At 44.7% G+C, this 22,862-nt stretch overlaps 1 protein-coding gene across 1 annotated transcript; it reads left to right on the plus strand.

Annotated features, from left to right (window-relative positions):
* Positions 1-16,369: 16,369 nt before the first annotated feature.
* Positions 16,370-19,588, plus strand: LOC144129756 (uncharacterized). The gene is made up of 3 exons (XM_077663835.1): positions 16,370-16,494; positions 17,237-17,420; positions 19,553-19,588. Exons 1-3 carry the CDS (start codon positions 16,370-16,372, stop codon positions 19,586-19,588), a joined length of 345 nt encoding a protein of 114 aa, XP_077519961.1.
* Positions 19,589-22,862: the final 3,274 nt, after the last annotated feature.

A 22,862-nucleotide genomic window follows, 5' to 3' on the forward strand; every position in this document is an offset into this window, starting at 1 on the left:
GGACGCGTAAAAGTACGAATGGCGCTACTCGCTCAATCCTGCATTGTGCAGGGTGTGAAGCTGCTCGACTAGGTGAGATGTAGTGACCAAATAATCATTGATGTCTTGGAATTGGCATAAATTTGAAGAGAGGACGTAAGAAACCAGTATGGAAGAAGCCGGGCCACTAGGTAGCGGCAAGAGTTAAAGTAAACGAGTTCGCGGCTTTGTTCAGAATAGATATTCAACTTTAACCGAGAACGATCACCTTAACGTTCAAGCAGTGTTTGATAATCTAACAGATATCACTATGGAGTTTTCAGAAGAGTAGGTGGGTGGGTTAGCTAGGCCGGATACCTGTAAGCTGCCTCAAGAGACGAAAAATCTAATGAAGAAACGTGAAGATTAAAACCCCTAACTACACAGATTACAGAGATGATACAGTTGTAAACGTTAACCTGTAAGCATAAGGTAACTGACATAAGGAACTATGTTGTGCAGACAATCGAGCATGCACTGGCAAATGTAGGTTGCTTAAAAGCAGTCATGGGCAAACTATCCATGCGCAAGAATAAGATGAATTCGCTAAGTGAGAAGAGGTGAGTGTGATAATGAGTATGGGAAAGATATATACCATAGGAAAGGGGTTCTAGAAACACCCTAGATTACGTAAAGTAGTCTCGTGTAAAGAAAAAGGCAGTAAAAAATCAATAAAAGCAATGGAGATTGTAAAATTAGCAGCTGAGGATCAGGTAATGAAACTGTTCGGAAGGACGGCGACGATATCGCGCTAAAAACTAATGACGCTGTTTACACAATTCCTCTTGACCGTGAGTGTACCGGAACCTTGCTGGAATGGTAGCATTATCGTAATCGAAAATGAAGGCGACGTCAAGAACTACGAAAATCATAGGCCCATTAGCTTATTGTTCGATGCTACAATGTATTTGCAAAGTAATCGGTAACAGTGTGACAGTTTCCTTGCCATCAGTTCAACATATTACAGAATGGCTACCGTAAACGCTGCTCGACACAGACGATGTTCACGCTTTCAAAAAAAAAATGTCACAGATGAATGCGCAGAATATAATCAACATATTTTCATGGTGACTTTCTTCAACGTTTACAGATTTGTAATTTTAAACTATGAGAGATCCATGATGTGCGGTCAGCGAAGGTGAATTTTACATCAAAGCAGACATTATGAACGCGAAATAAACGAGTAATTAAAACGTTATCCTTTTATTTTGGAAGGCAAGATTACATTGCGAACCCATCAACATTTTTATTTTTTCTTTGGGATGCATAATTGAATTTCGAAATTGAAAACCGTGATGCGCGAGGATGGGGCCTGCTCTAAATTTTCTTAATGTGCGTGTGATTTTGGTATTGCAATATTTTCCGGTATTGCAAAAATTATAAGTGACTGTGCGCATAGGGGTGTGGATCGGGAAGATTTTAGGACATTATTAACATAGAAGTTACGCTACGGTGGAGGAATTGCAAGCTGAATAAGCAAGGTTAATCCCACCTGTAGCATTCAACACCTCAACTCAACTTCGCTTTCATGTACGTGACGTTGGTTTCCAGCTGCAAAAGCGTGCTTTGATTGCGTTCCGCGCAGTGGATAGGCAGCGCGCCCTACCTGCCACTCTGGGATGTGGCATGCAGTTAATGGTTGATCGCGAGGGATTGATCATCAAATGAACGCTGCAGCCTGGCTATTGCTGCAGTGCGGCTTGTCAGCCACCACAACGCTGTCAGCGCTAATGCATTCAGGCCACATCTATCTCTTACCACCGCCACATGAATCATAATACGAATGAGGCGTCCGCATATCCAGGGAGCCAGTTATGCGTCCTTCCTTTCCGTGAAGCCATCGCCGTCTAGAACAATGAAGGCAACTCCAATGAACACAGTGAACGCCGGCATCTTTCGCTTTGTATATCCTGGATTAGCTGAGCTGATCCACATTAATTTTATTTATTATCTTTTTCTTACCAGAGGCCGATGTGCAGAAGAGCCTAAACATGTCCATGCATATTTTCTGTAAACACCTGCTTGGTGGTTCAATCGGCTGTAGGAATCCTGCTGGTCTTGTAGGCAGCGTTTTGCGGCATTAGCAGTCACAACTCAACGTAGTCTGCGACGTCCGTGGTGGTTGTGGTTATAGCATTAATAATATTTACGGAGAGGTTGACAAGGAAGTAGCCTCTAGTGGGCCGCTCCCTTTACAATACTATATTGAGCTTTTTATTCAGAGACCCCATTGGTATGGACCGCCGCTCGAGCTCGCTGAACCAGGGCTTGTTGGGTGCAGACAGAAATCACCTTTGATACTTGTTCTAGAGTCAGCAAGCATCATGGGAAGAGCTGAGGTGTCCAGCTGCTGGCTCACCATGCGAGGCGTAAAGAATTTTATCGCAACGGTTCGCACGGCTAATAAGAAGACAGATGGTTGTTTTTAGGGGCGAGGTATTTCTTTACAAGGAGGCCGTTAATTCACGCTTTAACGATCCGGGGCACTAAGAATGCTTGCCTTACGGGCCTCCGAAGGGACGCACAATGTCAAGTTTCTACTTTGGAGTGGCGCGAAGTCACTGGTGGTTATCAGACCCAGAAAGGCGTATTTGCCATCCCCTTCAGGCGACTTGTGGACAGCAGCTCGCGATAGGCAGTCTGCACCGGTATGCTTACGCCTGGTTGTGTTGACGCCCTTGATGTCGAACTCTTAGAAGCGCAGGCTCCATCGAGCTAGGCGACAGGGGGGCCCTTCAAACTGACAAGCCTGTATAGTGCGGTACGATAATTGACAACTTTACGGTTGTCCGTGCATGTAGGGAGTGAATGGAACAGTCTAAACCCTTCAATAACTAGCAGCTAATCGTTAGGAAAGTTCCGCGCTGCTATCGAGAGCTCGGTACTTAACTAGCAAATATTTTTTTGTGTGTGTTTTTTGTGTTGCTAATATTGCTTCCTATTATGTGTGCCTTTTTAATGTTAACTTTGTTCAGGTATACACAGACTACCAGGATTGTTTTCGGAACTATTTCGATGTAACTTCTGTCATGACGCCTATTGTGAGATTAATTTGCCGTGTTTCGTTATGGTTATGATACAGTTCGTTGTATTGTTATTCTGCGTTGTTGTATTTTTGGTTGTATTTCCATAGTTAATTCCAGTGTCTTTGCTTTACCCTTACTATTAGTTGTCTATTTTACGATCTTCACCAAAATGATGTATTTTTTGAACTGTTATTACTAACCCTATTTTGCCCTCCTGCAACAATGCCAAATGTAATTAGCAGTACGTATAAATAAACAAATAAATAAATAAATAAATAAATAAATAAATAAATTTCGATGCAGCCAATATGGTGGTGAGGCACTCCTTCTCATTGGTGAAATAGTTAGCCTGGTATTTCGAGAGGTAACGGCTAGCCTACGGGATTGGATTTTGCAGACCATAGTTTTTCTCAACGACGATGGTGCCTACCCAGACTCCTTGCATTGGAATGAATTTCCGCCTCGAATTCTTCTCTAAAGTGCGCAAAGCCCAAACGGGAGTCTAACCAGCACTCAAGCTCCTTTCAAGCTTCCGCAACGTGTGCTTCCCATTTTAATCGGAAGTCTGGCTCGTCAGCAGGGGAGGAGGTTCAGCAATGCGCGAAAAGTTGCTGAAAAAGCGCGTGTAATACTCACAAAATCCAGGAAATATGCACGCGTCTTTCTTCTGGCTACGGTAAATGGGACATTGTGGCTCCCAAAACTGCTCACAAAAGAGCCACGTCGATGTGGTCTGAAATTGGGAACACATATATTTCTAGAGATTAAGTCTGCAAGAATGCGGCGTTTTCTTTAGTATGCGCCTCTGTTTCTGAAGAGCTGTGCTACAGTGCACCAGAGCATTGAATTTTCACAAGCCTAGTTTATCCGCATACATGATGACCTGCTAGTGGAGCGCGGAATTTTCACTTCGGTGGATATAAGCATCAAAGCAAAAGCTTCGGTCGTACCCGTATCCTGAGTGCTTTGTAGTGCACTGGATTTTTATTATACAGCTGCTAATTTCTCGGTGGTGTCGGACACTCGAGTTTCCCACACTTACATATTGCTTTCGACTTCGTCTAGTGATGACATCACTTTACTGAGGCGCGCTACCATCATAAAGGCTTCCACACCACCAATACGTAACTGCATTTGTTTAATTCTTCGTTGCGTGCACCAGGGCTTTGTTTCACAACGGCGACCGGCAACAATAATTTCAATACAGATAAACAGTCCGGAATGAAAATTACAGAAACAAAGATTCGTGGAAGAACCAGAACGCTGCAGTTGCTTCTGCGCTTAGAACGAAATTAGTATCAAGGATAAATCTTGGTGAAGTAAACGGTTTTGGAAACCTCTGACATTCTTGGTGCCCTGTTGGTGCTCTGAAAAACTGCTTGTATCAAAAACAACAATCTGTCTGTGAGCATGTCACGTTTTTGCGCACTTGTGCGTGCATTCCCAGGTACCCATAGAGCGTGTGGGGGTAGCGGTATCGATTTCAAAGGAGATGCCCTCGACTCAGCGTGGCAAGCTCAGCCAGAAACGAGCTACCAAGTGGCAAATTGGGTGGTCGTTTGGTACTAAGGTTTCGCCGGTCGCAAGCCAGAGAATGGGTTGCAGCGAAAGGTTCACAAACAAAAGAAAGTTTATACAGCAAAGATATATTACAGAGGATTTCAAGAACACTTGTATGAGCCCATACAAAATATTTTCAAATATAATGCAACTCGCACAAAGCATCGCTCGAAAGAGACCCCAGCTTTTCGAATTTATTACAAAAAAAAAGCCTTGCACCTAAAGTGCACGGAGGCGAGCCTAGAGATCAAGCTCGAAGGCCAAAACATACCAGAAAGAAGCACCATAAGGATTCTGGGCATGTGGCTGCAGAGCAGCGGCAAATGCAGCCACACGATCAGCCTGCTACAGAAATCGACCGAACAAGTCGGCAGAATGATAAAGAGAGTCTCCAGCAGAAGACACGGCATGAAGGAAGAGGACACCCTCAAACTAGTTAGGAGCCTGGTAGTCAGTAGGGTGACGTACTCCCTCCCCTACCACCCGGCGATCAAGAGGGAAAAAGAACAGATCGAGGCATTAATAAGGAAAGCCTACAAGACCGCACTAAACCTACCGAGAAACACCCCGAACGACAAGCTACTACAGCTGGGAGTCCACAACACCTTCGAGGAGTTGGCGGCGGCCCCGCTGAACGCACAGCTAGAAAGACTAGAACTTACAGAAACAGGCAGGCAACTCCTGAGAAGACTTGGCCACAGAGTGGAAACCACAGCAGATCCGGACGAGAACATTCCGGACGAAATCCGGCAAAACCTCGGAATCTGCCCACTGCCGCGCAACATGGACCCCAACCTACACGCGGCCAGACGACAAACAAGAGCAGAATACGTGGAGAGACACCTAGCCACGCAGGAAAACACGGTGTACACGCACGCAGGACTATATCCGAGGAATAGACGCAACAACATCACGAGAGTGGCGGTGGCGGTCGTAGACCACACGGGCGACACGATCAGCTGCGCATCCGCGAGAGGACGTACGGTGGCAGAAGGGGAGGAGATCGCTGTGGCGCTTGCAGCGGTCGAAGGCTACCGCAGAAACAAGCCACAGATTATAATAACGGACTCCAAAACGGCCTGCAGACGATATCAGCAAGGAAGGATCTGCAGGGAGGCCCTACGCATCCTCCTCGGCGCGAGAGCCTCGGGATTCAAAGCGAAGCAAAAGGTCTTCTGGGTACCGGCACACACCGGAGTCGAGGGCAACTCGAGGGCTGACAGCCAGGTTCGCGAGATCACGCACCGAGCCTTGCTGACGGAGGACCTCGAGAACCCCTCGATGGTGGACCCGACGTACGCAGACATCCTAAATCACTACAGAGGCTGCAGGTTCAAGTATCCCCCGCCCCACAATCTCCTCACACAGCAAGAAGCGGTCAGCTCGAGGAGGCTGCAGACTGGCACCTTCTTTAACTTACACGTCCTAAGCAAAATGTTCCCCACCCAGTACAGCGACAGCTGCCCCTGGTGCGGGGACGTCCCGACACTTTACCACGTCACCTGGGAGTGTAAACACAATTACACCTTCCACAGACTAACCCGAGTGCGGAGCAATGGGAGGGCCTGCTCACCAGCAGCGAGCTCACCGCCCAAAGGGCATTGGTGCAGCACGCGTGCGAGGTGGCCAGGACACAGTGGAGCCCTGGAATGAGGGACCACCCTTGCTAAGGAGCCCCCGACGGCGGCGGCGGCTGCGGCAAGCGCCAAGACGCAGCTGCAAGGAGACTCTCCGGAACTGACCAAAAGAATTCAATAAAGTTTTTCATTCATTCATTCATTGACAAAAGAAGCACAAATAGACAAAACACAATTTGTTCACCGGGCACAGCGACAGTCCGACGACGAGAGGATCATGACACAGCCGTCGCGCAGGCTGGCGCATGCTGCCTCTTTGGTCTATGGCTCGTCGATTGGTGTTGACGCGGCAGTCAAGCGGGCGCGATTCTATAAGCTTGAACGGCGGCTTGGGCTGACGGACAGCGATTTATTTGTAGGCGCGCTCCACGTATGCTCGTTCTTCGCGCCAAGAAAGGCGCGTACGTACACACAGTGTCTACTGTACAATTTTCTTCTTGTACCGATTGGTCTGGCGCGGAGACCGCCGTCCAGAACCTTCCAGCTCCTTCTTGCGATGCGCCGCTGCCGACGTGCAAGCGAAGTGACGAGAGCTTTGCTCAGCACGCTAAAGACTACGCCTTCACTGTCTGGAATCAATAGAATTTAGTCAAACCTTCTCGAATAATGGGGAACTTGCGCTGGAGTTTGCGGTGCCGATTGCAGCGTCATAACACATTGCCTAGCGAGAAGAGCAAGCAGTTTTGGGTAGTACTATTAGTACTTTTCCACGCCACCTTGAGGCGCTTATTGGCGCGAGCCTCCGCGCTCTGTCGAAGGCGCACGTGCCGTGTGTCAGCTATCTGGGCAAGGCCGAGAGAAGCTAGGCAATGAGTGCTGTCAGCCAAACTCGGGTATCTAATCGCGCAGAATGTGTTCTCGCGTTTGCAGCGGACCAAGCGGCTGACAAAAGCAGTTTTGAGTCACCGAATGGAAGAATTGCAGTGCCACCTTGGCAGCGCAGGTTCCCCATCGTATTAGCGTGCGGACATGATTCCTTCGGCGCCACGCCGGCGAGGGTAGTGAAGAGGGCAGCAATGCATACTAGGTTAGGCGCTCTCCAGGGTTTCCTTCTCCACTGCTGTAACGATACGCGCTGGCAAGAGTGCTTTCGCGTTGTGCCAGTTTTCCGATTATGCGCCGCATATTGCCACAGAGCCTCCACAGTCATTTTAGACCTCTTTTAAATACACTGCTTTGTTTAGTTCGTGTGAATGTCCATTATTTTGTTAATAATGTCAAACAGATCTCTTTGATTTTATTTATTTTTTATGATAATTTTGCGTTGAATTCGTTCTTTGCGTGTTTCAGTTTACTTTCCCCTCTTTATAGGGTCTGTAGCACGGCCCTGCAGCATTATTTATAGCCACGTTTGCGCCTACTTGTCTTTTAGACAAATATATCAGGGACTAAATTCACAGACTGTGCAAAATTCAGCCTCAAGTTGCATGGGACGACATTCTTCTCAGCGCATTTTTGTAACGATAGCTACATTACGGTAGCATTTCGAGCCTTCAGCGTGGCGGCGCGCCACCCTGTGGCTGCGCCGCCGCGCTGTCACGTGGTTGGTCACGTGGTGCGGAGCAGCTGCCGGCTGCGAGACGCCGTGGCGGACCAACCAAGTGACCAACCACGTGGTTCGTCACGTGGTTGGTGCGCCACGGCGCCTCGCAGCCGGCAGCTGCTGGTTCGTCACGTGGTTGGTCGCGTGACCAAGTTTCACTCAGCCAGCTGTAGCTATCGCGTCACTCCAGGTTTAACCAGAGCTAAACCACCGCCATTTTTTTTTGTTACAGATTACGATCTCTCTAGGTAAGTGGCGCTATGTCATTTTTAAAACAACGCAAGGGCCTGCATGCTACTGTCTCTTTTTCAGGACACATATTTATCGATTGAGCACAAATAAACTGGCAAATATGCTTGAAGTTAGGCAGCTTCTTCAATGTAGCAACATGTCCTCATTCCGAGATCCCGGGTGATGTCTCGGCCGAGGCGACCGTATTTGAAAGGCGGAAAAATGGAAACCCTTAACGTGTTTTCTGTGATTCTAGTACATATAAAACGTGTCAGGTCGTTGAAATCTTCGCAACTGATATTCTTGGGTGACAATGAATGTCCATATTTAGCTCAGGACTTCACACGCCGCATAGAAAGCTGCAGCATCCATTAAAACAAGGCCTTAATACTAATTTACACTATGTGTCACTGGTTAATTTGTCACCTTGAGACTATGAGTGCTGCCTCGTGTATATGAAATATTCTACGTGTGTTCTCAAATGAGAAGTCTAAAATGAAAGGACTGCAACTCATGTGTACCTAAAGGGAGCTGCTTTTTGCCGTCAGCTAAAAGAGGAAGCTAATTGTTGAATGACGGTAGATGTTACTGTTGCTCCTTAGAGCTGTAGGACGCTGGTTCATTATAGCTCCACGGTTTAGCTTCGTCATTATGCGATCGATGCAATATTCACACTTTCTTTTAGTTGATAGGTGAGAATCACTAATGAAATTATGTCTTGATGGATGGCAGGGCAGAGTTGTTGGCATGGCGGAGACATAGATGGTGCTCAAAGATGGTGCTAGACGCAACCTCTGAATAGCTTTCAGAGAGCTTAGCTAAGCGCAATGCCATGTTTGCTTCATTCTACCTTTGAAACTAGGCAGTGAACTCGTAGACCATGGATAATTATCGAATCGACGAATCGGCGCCTTTTTGTTCAGCAAGACAGCACCCGCAAATGTCAATCGGCGCTTTCGGTACCCCGCCGCGGTGGCTCAGTGGTTAGGGCGCTCGACTACTGATCCGGAGTTCCCGGGTTCGAACCCGACCGCGGCGGCTGCGTTTTTATGGAGGAAAAACGCTAAGGCGCCCGTGTGCTGTGCGATGTCAGTGCACGTTAAAGATCCCCAGGTGGTCGAAATTATTCCGGAGCCCTCCACTACGGTACCTATTCTTCCTTTCTTCTTTCACTCCCTCCTTTATCCCTTCCCTTACGGCGCTGTTCAGGTGTCCAACGATATATGAGACAGATACTGCGCCATTTCCTTTCCCCAAAAAAACCAATTATTATTATTATTTTCGGTAGTTTACGTGCTGCAGCCCCCAGACACTACCTGCTTCGTTCTGGATAGGGCCTCCTGCGTTACTCGCTATATTCAAAACTTAAAAATTTTCTACGGCCCGCATAATTGGCTGTGTTTTGAAGCCTTCTGACACTCAGTTGCTGCCATATAACTTCATCGACATGCTCGGCGCCTTTCCTGTTGCGATGTCTAAGAGACATGGCATCCCCAATCGACAAAATACTTTTTAACTCTTGGCTCACCAGCTTCCTTCTTATGGCTGGAGAACTATGCCGCCGAGCTTTTAGTAGAGCATCACAAGGAGATAAATGACATCGACGATAAATATGCAGACTAACACACAGTGCAAAACATTGGGGTATTTTTCTCGCCGTACGCAATCAACACGGAGATGACAGTGGAGTCAGAGTGGCGCAACCGTCGACATGCACGTAAATTGATTAAGTACGTCTGCGTTCTATACCCAGTGAAATACACAGAAAAATCCACTGTTAAAGAATTTAGGAAATGATGCTAGTCTGCCTGGACAGCCGAGCTTGAAATCTCGCCTGGAGCACTGGGAAATTATTTTTTCTGTCTTTGACTATCGAAAGCAGAATTCAGCTACGGATCTCTTTGGCTTCACTACGTACTTGCCCTGGACGTAGGAAGGGTCGTTGTGTTAGTTTCACGATAATAGGAGTTTAAGGCGGTCAACTTCCTAAAAGTGCGAAAACGCGAGCGACAAACATTTTGTGCTTTATATATCTATGAAGTGAAAAAAAAGACCGATAACTCTAATAGCACATATCCATTGTGACCTCAACAGGAGTGCGGTAAAAAATTAGTAAATTCATGTGTTTTAAAAATAATGATAATCCTTTATTTGCGCCATATAATGTGACACGAGTAACCGTCAGTAAAAGCTGCCTCATAGGACAGCTTGACAATGCCGCCCACCCACCTACACACTTCACAGCAAGGCATGGCACATTATATACAAAAAAGGAAGAAACTGCAGATAAATAACTACATATAAGAAACGAAGGTTTGTACGGTAGAATGCATGATTCATTCATTTTCTTTTAATTTTGGATCAACAAACAGAGGCTGTGTCAGGAGCAGCAAGAGGTCACTCCTCGAGCAGTTTAAATAACAGCAGACAGGAATGGAATGTTGATTAGCTAGGTAGTGAATAAATTATATTCATTGCTTGTTTGAACAATATTCAATACAAGAAGTAAACCTAGAATGAGAAACATAACAAGGAAAACATAAAAATGGCTGAGAAGCTTCTTACTGTGAAATAAAATATTAATGCCAAGTTCTTTATCTGTCATCTTTTCAAACTGAATATGTGCATAATGTAATCTGATTAACAGTCTGGGTAACTTGTTTTGTAAATTTTCAAGACCAAATGTTGTTTTAAAGGTTCCCACTTTCCAAAGCTCTTTGTGGCGTGTGGCGCTATTTTTCTTGTAACCTGGCTAGATGATGTAAGCGTGTATCGCTATTTGCCTTTTCATTCTTAAAAGCGTTACAGAGATCATAATCGAAATATTTAGTAGCAGGGAACATGCTGCATTTACTGAACAAGTAATATGTGTGTGAATCAAGAGGCAGATTTTTCGTTGCTCTCAAATATCTTTTCTTGCTCTAATTTGTGAAGCTTCTGCAAATTCCCATAGGTTGTTGTAGCCCAAACTAAATGACAATAGTTAAGTCGAGATGAAAGATTAACATAAGAACCATTGGTGGCAGTACATAACGAATGCGGTATACTAATCTTATTACCTGAGCCAGCTTGATTACTATACTGCCTACATGAGCATCCCATGACATATTGTCCTGGAAAATAACCTCTAACGTCTTAATAGTGGAAGTAATTTCTAGAAAAATAGTGTTTAAATAGCCAGTCTTTTCTGTAGCTATTTGTTTGTTTTTACTTGGAAACAAGACAACTTTTGTTTTGCTTGCATTAATTTGTAGACTATTTTTACCCGTCCACTCAACCAATTTTGCCAACTATACATTTGCAGCATCGACAAGTTCATCGCCAATGCTACCTGTTAGTAGTATGCTGGTATCATCCGCGTACGTGATAAATTTAGCGGTTGTATCAATTTTCACAACGTCATTTACGCACATGTTAAATAAAAAAGGTCCTAATATACTTCCCTGCGGGACCCCACACAAGTTGCGTAAAGAGTTCTAGAGGTGGTCGTTTATGACGACGATTTGTCTCCGGTTTTCCAAATAGGAGCTTATAATAGTAGCCGCTTTTCCACGAAAGTCGTCACGTTGAAGTTTCAAAATTAAAATTTGATGATTGATAGAGCCAAAGGCTTTAGAAAGATCAATGCATATTCCTAATACGAGTTTGCCTCTTTCAATTTGATTTAAGGTGTATTATGTTTGTTCCAGTAAAGCGAGCTGTGTGCCTAAACCTTTACGAAAGCCATATTGGGAATCAGACAAGCTATGTTTTCTCTTGAAATTTGTTAATCGCTTTAGGATCGCTTTCTTCAAAGGTTTTGAAAGTACCGGTAGTATTGATATGGGTCAAAAATTTCCTACGTCATTTAGATCCCCTCGTATAAAAATTGCGGTGACTTGTGCTATTTGCATTCTTTGGGGAAAGATTCCTGTGTTTAAGCAGAGATTAAAGATCTAGGTAATACAAGGAGACCCGAGATCTGCCACATATTTAATGGTTTGATTTGAAAGCCATGAATATCTTTAGCACTACTATTGTTTAAGCTAAGAAATATGTGAACTATCTCTTCTTCATCTACTGGGCATAAAAATATAGGTCTCGAATTGTATAATATTGCTTCAAAATCAGCGTCTGGTGTAGCGTTACTTCCTATGTTGACGAAATGTTCAATAAATGCGTCAGCCAGTGCTGGATCCCGTACCTCAATGTAATTTATTTTTAAATGGCGTATTTGTTCCCCATGGGCGTTGTTCCTTCAACAATGAATTCAGTTTCTTCCACAACTGAGCCGTGCACGGAATTGATGAGTTAAAGGCTCGTATGTAGTATTCTCGCCTTGGCTTTTTTTATCTTTGTCTAAACGATTTCCATATGTCATAAAGGATTGAAATGTCACTGTGTTTTAGTCCTTATAAATACGTTGATAATGACATTTTCCTACGTATCCTGCTAAAAAGCTCTGTAGTTATCCATGGTTTACGTATTTTCTTGTTTGTTTACAGCACTTCATCAGAAAACTAGCTTCGTAACTAACTTTTAATAGCTTGCAAAAGCTTCATACGCCAAATTTGCGCCCTTTAGACCATATACAGGCGCCCAAGAAATGTGTCCTATTTTCTCACGAAAAACAGAAAGAGTATGTTATGTTATAAGCTGAATTCTTTGGTTCCGGAATGTATTGTCTTTCTGTGCATGTCCCGTGAAACACATGCAGATCGGCAAGTAGTCACTCAAACTCGAGGCGAAGCTGCCAGCTTTAACGGCCTCAGAACGCAAATTTGTAATGAATACCCGCCGCGGTGGCTCAGTGGTTAGGGCGCTCGGCTACTGATCCGGAGTTTCCGGGTTCAAACCCAACAGCGGCGGCTGCGTTTTTATGGAGGCAAAACGCTAAGGCGCACGCGTGCTGTGCGATGTCAGTGCACGTTATAAATCCCAAGGTGGTCGAAATTATTCCGGAGCCCACCACTACGGCACCTCTTCCTTCCTTTCTTCTTTCACTCCCCCCTTTATCCCTTCCTTTACGGCGCGGTTCAGGTGTCCAACGCTATATGAGACAGACACCGCGCCACTTCCATTCCCCCAAAACCAATTAATATTAATTATTATGTAATGACTACATGAATTAGGGATGTTGAATTTTCAGTCACCCTTGTAGGAACACTCATAGTATTCCAACATGCATTCATCTTTAAAATAGTATTTAGCCGAAGTTGTATTGGATCTTTTTTCATCATATTGACGTTGATGTCTCCTCCATAAACTAAGTTCAGTTTGCTGTTGTTTACGAAGGCAAGAAAAGTGTCTAGGAAATCCAGGAATTATGTTGCTGAGCCATTTGGCGGATGATAGCGAACAGAATTAACAATGTTATTAGTTTCAATGACAATATTTCATAGCCTTGCGTTATTAATGAGAACTGATTAAGTATTCCTCATGAAGACTGATTTTTAACCAAAATACATATCCCACCATCACAAGCAGTTGATCGATTGAGGTAGAAATTGGTGTACATTGGTAGCCGAAAGATATTCACGTCATCCCCACGCCAAGTTTCTGAGAGCATAATGACATCAAATGATTGCTCTGTCTGCTCAAAAAATAGTTCAAGATCCTCTTGCTTGTGAGCTAATTACCGTATGTTCGGGTGAAAACATTTGAAATTTTTTGAACACACGGTTTCTAAGTTACTGCAAAACAAATGTGGTCGCACGTAGGATTGATTAGGTGTGTCCCATTTCCATTTTAACTTCGTGTTCGTCTACATTTTTTACGGAACTTTGTCACGGTCACTTGCGCAGGAAATGACCACTGCGCTCGCACCATCTGTCTCCCGAACCAGCACCTTGCTGTTCGAGTGTCAAACGTACTTGTAGTTCTTTGCCTTTGCCCAGAGCTTAGTTTCGCTCAACAAGGCACGTCTCCTTTTAGTCATGTTTTCGGATATGAAGAAACCTTAATTTCTTTCAAACAGCACTTTCCGATGTTGCCACCATTAATCTCGTACCGACTGCTTGGCGAAGCGACAGATTATGCCAGTTATCTTATCTGGTTTTGAGGGGAGGCGATGAGCGGCCACTATGTCACTTTCCAAAAGCTGCCGCATTTTGATCTGGGTATCCAGAGTATTTATCTCGACAAGCAAGTTCTCATTCTGCGCTTGTTTGATTCCATGAAATTCGAGGTTCAGTTTTCGGTTCCCCAATTCAAGACTATCCATTTCATTTTTCAGCTGGCTTATTTCAGCACCTTGCCTCTCAATCTTATCTACCTTGCACTTAAGTTCCTTGACCTCACGTACATTCCTTTCCACCCGTGGCAATAGCGCGTCATACTGGTCACTCATGTACTGGACGGAATCTTCAACACTATCCACTGTTTCTTTCAGAAGCAAAAAGTACGCCAGCTTTTCATTAATGGCTGTCAAAAGTTCTCGAACATCTTGAAACCAATAAATAAAAATAAATCTAATAATTACCCACGACTGGGATTGGAACCCACGGCAGCACAAACGAATAACCTTCGCTGGCCTTTCTCCCAAAAGCGGTCGTCTGTTGCCCATTTTATGACAGACTATGGCGCAAGCCAACCTTATTCAGTTTTTGTAGACTGTAGTAGGTTTTCTGAACGTATTTTTGGGCCAATATCGTACGCACCGCTAATGTTTCTTTGAAATGTTTTTTTGAAATATTTGCCGCACTTTCGAACATTTCCCGAGAACATGAATATTTCTGTTCTGATATTTATTATTTTTCTCTGTTCTGTGTCAAATAAAACGTGTGCGTATTTTTATGCCTTTAGACCTCTTACCAAATCTAATTCTTGTCACGCTACGATGCTCAGAAAAATTATATTCGCTTTAACTGTTGCAGTACTATTCGTCCCCTAAAAATGTTTACGTTGTGTGGCGCCAGTGAGCTAATAACAAATATAAAACCGTGGCTTTCCGTCGGAGGCATCGTAATGCAGCAGCCTAATCACTAAAGAAGTCCGAAGTTTACTTTGAAAATGATGGGAGCATCATAACTTTGTAATAAAAACCACTGCCACTTGTAGGGCGGGATGGGAGTTGTGCTTCGTTCAAAAATCGTGTTTTAAATTTTAAACATTCTGATAGGACATTGTTCAACTTTTATGGTTTCTGAAGGTTTAACCTCCCCGACCGAGTCACGCCTTGAAGGACGCCCCAGTGAGGGGCCAAAATTCTACAACCTCAGTTTCCTTAAAGTGCACTAACATCCCACAATTCACGGCTTGTATAATTTCTTCATCGAAATTAGACGCCGCGGCTGAGATCGAGCCCGCGTCTTCCTGGTAAGCAGCCGAGCGCCTTAACTACTGAGTCACCGCAGTGGCTGTTCTATAGCTTTTCAGGAAATATATTGCGCTTAGGTATCTGCGCCTTGAAAATTTAATGTGAAGTAAGAAAAAACTGCCTCACGTACCTCGGTGAACACTCGAACCGCGCCATTAGGGAAAGGATAAAGGAGGCAGTGAAAATAAAAGGAAGATGGAGGTGCCGCAGTGAAGGTCTCCGGAATAATTTTGACAACCTGGGGATCTTTTAACGTGCACTTACATCGCACAGCCCACGGGCGCCTTTTGCGCTTCGCCTCAAATGAAGCGCGGCCGCCGCGGTTGAGTTTGAACCCGGGTACTACGGTTCATTAGAAGAGCGATTTAACCACCGAGCCACCGCGGCGGGTCCACGTAAATATTTGCGGCTTCAAAATTGCAGTTTTTAGCCTTAATGTTGATAAAGGCAACAGTAAAGGCGGGATTATGCACTTTCTGGATTATGTTTATGTACTTTTCTTTCATTAACCACACAACCTAGTGAAAAAAACTTTTTCGACATATTTGTTAATACCCCTGCCATTAAGTAATTATAAGAAATACCCTAATTGTGTTTGTATTTTATGAATTAAATATCTCCAATAGCACCCAAAAAACTGCCATTTTTGTTTGAATGTGCATCATTTTAATCCAGTTTTTAACGTAACCATACCTACTCGCGGACAAAATTTCAGGACTCTTCATTTATCTATCTAGTAGAGTTCCCAAAAAACGAAATTAAGTAGAAAATTTAAAATAATAACATTGAATAACTCTAAACATAATTTACATTTTGTTTTGCGCTGCAATGCAAGCCCCAGTACTATTAACGAATTGGCAGCATATTTCACAGCCAAAGCTTTTATTTTTACTACTAAGCAAATCTTTGGGAACCGTTTTCCCAATTTTAGCATACATTTAAATTGACTCCGCAGTAGCTCATAATAAGAGAAAAAAGGTTTTCACTTCTTATTCTTAGCAACACAGTAAGCACAGAAACATTGAATGTTGTATTCCCTTCTACAGCTGCCAGTAAGATGGTGAACTTGACAGCTGAAGCCGAAAGATACATCGATGATTTGAACAAAACATGGCAAAATATTACAAGCTGGGGACTAGGATCTGAATACTACAACCGGGCAAAAACCAATACCAGTGCTGGGTAAGGAAGCGCACGTTATCAACATTTTGCTTTTTTTTGCAATCAGCGCTCATCAGTGTCTGTGGCTAGCTTAACGCCTTTTTAACGCCTGGTGTCCCCACTACGAGGGGTGTCCTGGAAATAAGTCCGCAGTCGTTTTATAAATTCCCTATGTGACAGCTAAATTTAAGCAATCTCAATTAAAAAAAAACTATGTGTAACGACATTCATGTGGCGCTGAAAAATATTTGTGATTAAAGAGAAGCTGGTCACACTTACCCACGCGTACATAAAATGCATTTCCTGAGCTTTTGCGACTGGCTATGTTTTGTCAAAAGATATTTCAACTCTTAGGGTCTGCCAGGCCCAAAAATAAGCATTATCTTCTGAACCATGACTGACAATCTCCAAAAAAATCCTATTTCCTTAAGGCATCCTGTTTACAGGGGGCACGGATGGGGGCGCACTGGTACTGCCTTGTGGATGGCAGTTTTCTCCTTAGGCCCGTTTATTTTTGATTTTGTTCAAAATTTTACTTGTTGAAGGTGTTCTAGCCCAATAAGCAATACATTTTTGTGAAAAAAAAACAGCGGAAAGTGGCTGAAACCTAAACGCATCGACGCTCACTTCGCATTTACTGCTTTGCAATTTTACTACGAGGTTGAAGTTTTGTTTTCTTACGGTAATGCTTTTACTGTGCTGAACGTAAAAGCGCAAAAAACAAGGACGAGAATGAAATACTGATTTTTCTCTCTTGTTGCAGGCAGTCGATCAAAGCAACCGTGCATAACTTTACTTGCCAGCCAGCAATGAAGAACTATTTATTGCCAAATATCTTAATGATAGGTTCATACTTTCGCTTGGAAGACGGGATATATTGTCCATTTAGGATCTCTGTTAATATTGCGCTTCCTGTGCATACAAGCGAAGGATTTCAGAATGCCAATGTTAGTGTCACTTTGAACAACAAAAAAGGTCGACTGATAAGATCGCCAGATATAAAGCCACCAACAGGGAAAGACATCAGGAAGATCAGGCAGGTACGTTTTTTACAGTGTTTAGTAATATTATAGTAGTAATTTTTTGTGGCTGCAAAATAGCGTAATAACATGGCGTTGCCTCTCCGAGGTGGAAAAAAGGCTCGCTGAATGATACCTCTGGCTTCTATTAGGTCCGGTTTTAAACAATTTTCGTCGGTTATAATCACTCGCACTCGGCGTGGTCATTTCATCTTTGCCGCACGTTGCAATGTCCCATTCAGTGTGTTTGCTAAATGTATTTAATATATATGCCGGATACACAAGGACTCCATGCCCCATTTCTCTTACTGTTTACTTTTACCAGCGGTGTAACCATGTTATCTGGGGAGTCCTGAGTGATTCAAAATAGACATTATGCGACTGTCGTGACACTATGATTTCAACGACTAGTAAGTCCACACGCTTCTGTTGCAGTATGTCCCGACTGCGTGTGGCTGAAGGTTGTTAAGTATCGATTGTTGCTCTTTTGAGTTTATATATGCTAAGTACAAAAAAGCCTAAATGTCTACCATGTTGGAGTACAGCTAATATTTTCTTTGTGAAAAACGGCGCGTGAAGACGAGACACAAGAAAACATCTGAAGCTGAAATACGTAAAAAGTTATGACAGTGTGGGACTTTCTAACTGTTTGAAGGAATCATTGAAACTTATACATTCTTTTCTACTACTTGCCGAAGCCGAAGTAGACAGGATCTTGAAGATGTAATCAAATCACTATTTTTGGCTTAGGGGTTATAAGGGAGGAATGAGCGTAGTGTTTACGCGCTTACTGTGGTCAAACGGGCGCATAATCTTGCTCATCACAGTAACTAAAATTCGGTTGAGAGGCATTTGTACCACACATTCTTATATTTATTTATTTATTTTCAACACTGCCTGTCTCATCTGATACCACAGCATGTGGGTGAACAACAATGAGAACATGATAAATTCACTTGTACGACAGTGCTGATTTTCCAAGAATGATAAGATAAAAACACCGCACGTGAAACGCACTAGACGTCACCCGCCAGATCAGACACTAATCTCGCATCTCCAAGCCTCGCAGTGATCACAGCGCCTTATATCCGCCGAAAAGCGAAACTTCGCCTGCGGAAAAAGAAAACACACGGAAACTATCTGTCGCTACACATACCTGATGGTATCGCTAAGCACTTGTTTTTCCGTGTTTGGATTGTCGAGCACTTTCTAAAGAAGCCAGGTGATTCGTGTGCGGTTATTAATAGAAAGGCAGCGCTGGGAGATGAAGAACAAGTATAAGTGGGGATGCCGTAAACTCGCTGCAACATCGATTCGTCTCCATCTGTCCGGAACTCCACTTCAAGAAAGTTCGACTGCAAAAATCTTGGGCTCGACAATACACGAGTAAGGAACAGGGACTGCTTGGCTTTCTCGGGCTAAAAAACAAGAAATTCAGGCGTTGGGTCGAATTAGACGCAATTCTCCTTAAAGAGGCGGAGCCCACTCTCATGTTGCACGACAGTTGGCGCGGCTGGTTGTGCAATCGCGCCTCGTTTACCAAGCCCAATTCCAGTATTCGAGGAGGGTACAATGGGATCGCCTTGAAGCTGGTAATCGAGAGGCAATGAGGGTGATCACTTGCCTGCCCCGCATCACACCGATCGTTGCGCTCCAAGAACATTGCCCAGCTGCATGCACTTGATGAGCTGGTGCAGCAATGAAGCGATGCACTTAGGCTTAATTCTAGCCTTACACACACAACATGTGCACTCAGGGCATATGCTTCATCGCACTCCATTCTACACCCGCCTCCGCCACTTCTCTCTTCATGGCGTTTTGTGCAGCTAAGCGACAACAAACCAACAGATCTACGTCGGCCATCATCTACCCTCGCGGCGCCGTCGTTTCGAGACCGAATTCAGAAGAAGACCACCATCTGCCGCATGGCTCCATCGCTATGTACGTTGACGCAAGCAACCACGCCTGCGAAACAACGACTGTTTACATACTTTGCAAGCTTGCATTGAACAAAACGTCCAGGTTTCGCTTACCAGAACCTCCATTCTCTTTCTGTGCAGAAATGCTTGCTGTTCAAGAGGCACTTTGCTCTGTAGCCGGTGTTCCCATGCTACCTACAGCCTGCATTGTCATTCGCACCGACACCTTTCACGTCACACGCCTATTACGACGCGTCAGTCGCAGCCCAGAAATTTGCCAAGACATCCATCGTCTAGCGGCATGCATCCCGCAGCCAATCCGTATTAAGTGGGCCCCAAGTGACCTCCTAAGCTCTAAAAGACGTGCAGATTCTGTGACCTGCCTTGCGACCCAAACCTCGGCTTTCCCTTGAGTCATAACTCTGGATAACACCACCCTCCTTTTAACAAGATAAGAACACCTCCGGCTCTGCAGACGTGCTCTAAAGCCTCCCTGTGCGGTAGCCTTCCCCCGCGGTCTTACCCGTGCAGAGGAGGTTGCGCTTCGGAGGATACGGGTCGGGGTTGCCCTAACTCCAGCCGTGACACGCAAGTAGCCGCAATTTCAAGGTTTATATCTCCGACCCGGGTGTCCAGTCTGCAAGACCAGAAATACTGAGGCCGATATTCGCCACCTGCTGTTGGTTCGCCCGGCGCTGAAGCCGACGAGAATTCGGCACCTGACGCAAGCGGGTCTCTTGCCGATCAATCCAGATTCATATACCACATTGACACGGGGTCTACATTATCGTTCATTCCTTAACGTCATATGATCAGCGAACCTTTTCTTCGTTTATTTAAGCATCCTCGTCATTTATCATTACACACCTTTTTATGCCCTGAGGCAATAAACATCGCTTTAAAACAAGTAGAAGCGGACACAAGATGCCGGCAACAAGAACTCGATACGCAATTGTGTCTACTTCTTGCACTTGTTCCTCTTCCGCCAGCGCGCATTTTCCAAGAGTGATAAATGATTAAGGAATCGCCCGGCTACATAGCGTGCGATTAGCATTTTTTCTTGCAAGGGCACTATTCCGGGCGAGCAGTAAAAATCGCAAGGGGCGGCATCAAATGAACGCGTAAGGAATGGGGTGAAAAGACGAAAGAACAAGAGAAGGCCAGGCTTTAATGTCACTATTGTCATCAAGGCACCGATTCTTGCTCGTGTAGCAAGTCAGATTAGGTGCGAAAATGCTCCTGTTAGTGAAGAGTCACTTTGTGGCGCCTAGAGGAACTAGGAGACTCTGTTTCAGATTGTGCGGGTCAATGTGTCTGTACCTTTGTACCTTACGCCGCGGTTGGTACCGACAGGAAACAAAAAATCATAACTTTTGGAATAGAGGCGCTGAGCAGGCTCCTCTCGAATTTTGTAGTTAATTTACAAAAGGCGCAGGGTGAAGACACTGCAGCACATCAAATATTAGGAACATCCTAGATGCCAAAAGCCATGTTCGACTAATAGCTCTAGAGAGTTGCAACTCATCCAGGCACAAGAACTGCCAAAGACGCATAGTGGGTTGATTATCTCTGAAATATTCCGAGATGAACTGCAGTTCTTTCTGTCCTCTTCAAAGCGGGAAGTCTTATTGTGTTGGTCAAACTGCTGGTCATATATTCGACATAATGCCAACTTCTTTCTTATCGTGCGCGATGGCTTCTAGCGTGGTGCTTTATGAAATTTTAGTTTTGCACGGAACTTGGCTGGCCGCAGTACAGAAGGTGGTTGTCTTACGTACCTGGATGACCTCCACCAAGGCTCTCAAGAGCGCTGTGGGAACCCACGCTCTGTAGTGATAGGACGCAGACGGCGGCTGAGCGTATTTATGTACCAATCGCCGATTCAAAGTTTTAAGTGGGTGTGGTGTTGTAAACGCATGATGTGTCAGCTGACACTATCATTAGCAAGGTGCGCTAGCTAAAGAGGAAAACGTAAATTAAGAACGAGGGCAAAGAAATAACAAAGAAAAATACATAATCACGATAAACGACATCTCCGCGCATACACGCGTCTCCTATGCAGGATGAAATCGCCAAAATTATTAACATCTTTGCTCTTCCTTTCCCATTCACGAAAAGACTTGAAGCTCAAAAAGAATCGTAGACGTTAGCCCACTGGACCGACGAATAGCAAACACCATTTTTGCCATGTTTGTCCTTGTGGCGACTCTTTGCCTTTGCCATAAAATTTCGACAACGGCGTGAGCATCAGCATCCCATAAGTCCTTAGGAAAGGCTCGAAGTCTATCAATGCATGCATTGTTTGTTGGCGGGAGGAGGCTAAGAATGAATTGAATTGCGGGCTTTAGACGAAGCAGCACAAAGGGAAAGCGAGCAGGAATGATGTCAAAGAGTTGTTTAAGACGTGTTGCAAAGATCCAAGCGGTTCTAGGTATTGCAAATTTAAACTGTCAAAGACACATGCAGCACCGGAGGCTTCTTGCTTCATTAGAGCTCTCTGAATGATTTAACAGACAGGATTGCATCAACTCCCAAAAGTTTACTATGAAGCCCTTGACCGCCTTTTCGAAGTTATATTTAAGAGCAATAGCTCTCACTAAGCCCATTCGAGCGCTTTTTGTTCGCCGGAGATTTCAAGATGGCGGTAGTTCATGTGATCAAATCTCCGGTCAGCAAAACGGGACCGGCCATCACGTGACCGCATACGCGCAGTTGTCGGGCCAGAACGGCGACCGCTTTACCCCCTCTTCCGGCTGTTGCTGTCGCTGATAGGAACTGCAACAGCTGTTCTTCTGGCGTTCGGCTATATATGTACCTTCTGGGCTGGTAGCGAGACTAGTTCCAAATGTGGTCGCCACGGGTTACAAAATTGTGGCCCACCGTTTGGCGCAGAGGATTCGGAGTGGTGGCCTACAAATCGGCACAATTCGGTGCACAAAGCTGTTAGCCGAGTTCAAGTCTGGTTTGTGTGAGGGATCCCTACCGACCTCCTATGGTCCTAGAAACCGTAATGGTAGGCGACCTCCAGAGGGCCGTGGCTGGCGAACCAATGGTCGCAGAGGGAAGCGGGTGGTACCAAACCAATCGCCGCTTCGTTATGTGCACGTGGTATGCGAATTTGTCGAAAACATAGCCGAAAACAACTGAGCCTACGATTTTCATTTGATTTCGCAATCGCGAATCCTGCATCTTTTTTTTTCACAGACAGCCTTATATAGGCCGCTTTCATATGAAAGCTTAATGAAAGGGAAATGACTCACCGCGCTTTACATCTTATGGTTTGACCGCCATAGGATTTGACATCGGAGCGCACTTTCAAATACCAGAGTGCAAAGCACGCTACATCTGCAAGTCTACATTTGCAAATTAATGCGCCTAGCATTGGTTACGTCGTCGTCTTCCTGGAAGCATTGGTCGCAAGACGAGATCTTTCATGCTCCCAGACGAAGTC

Source organism: Amblyomma americanum, chromosome 4 (genome assembly GCF_052857255.1).
Source record: "Amblyomma americanum isolate KBUSLIRL-KWMA chromosome 4, ASM5285725v1, whole genome shotgun sequence".
NCBI classification, from domain to species: domain Eukaryota; kingdom Metazoa; phylum Arthropoda; class Arachnida; order Ixodida; family Ixodidae; genus Amblyomma; species Amblyomma americanum.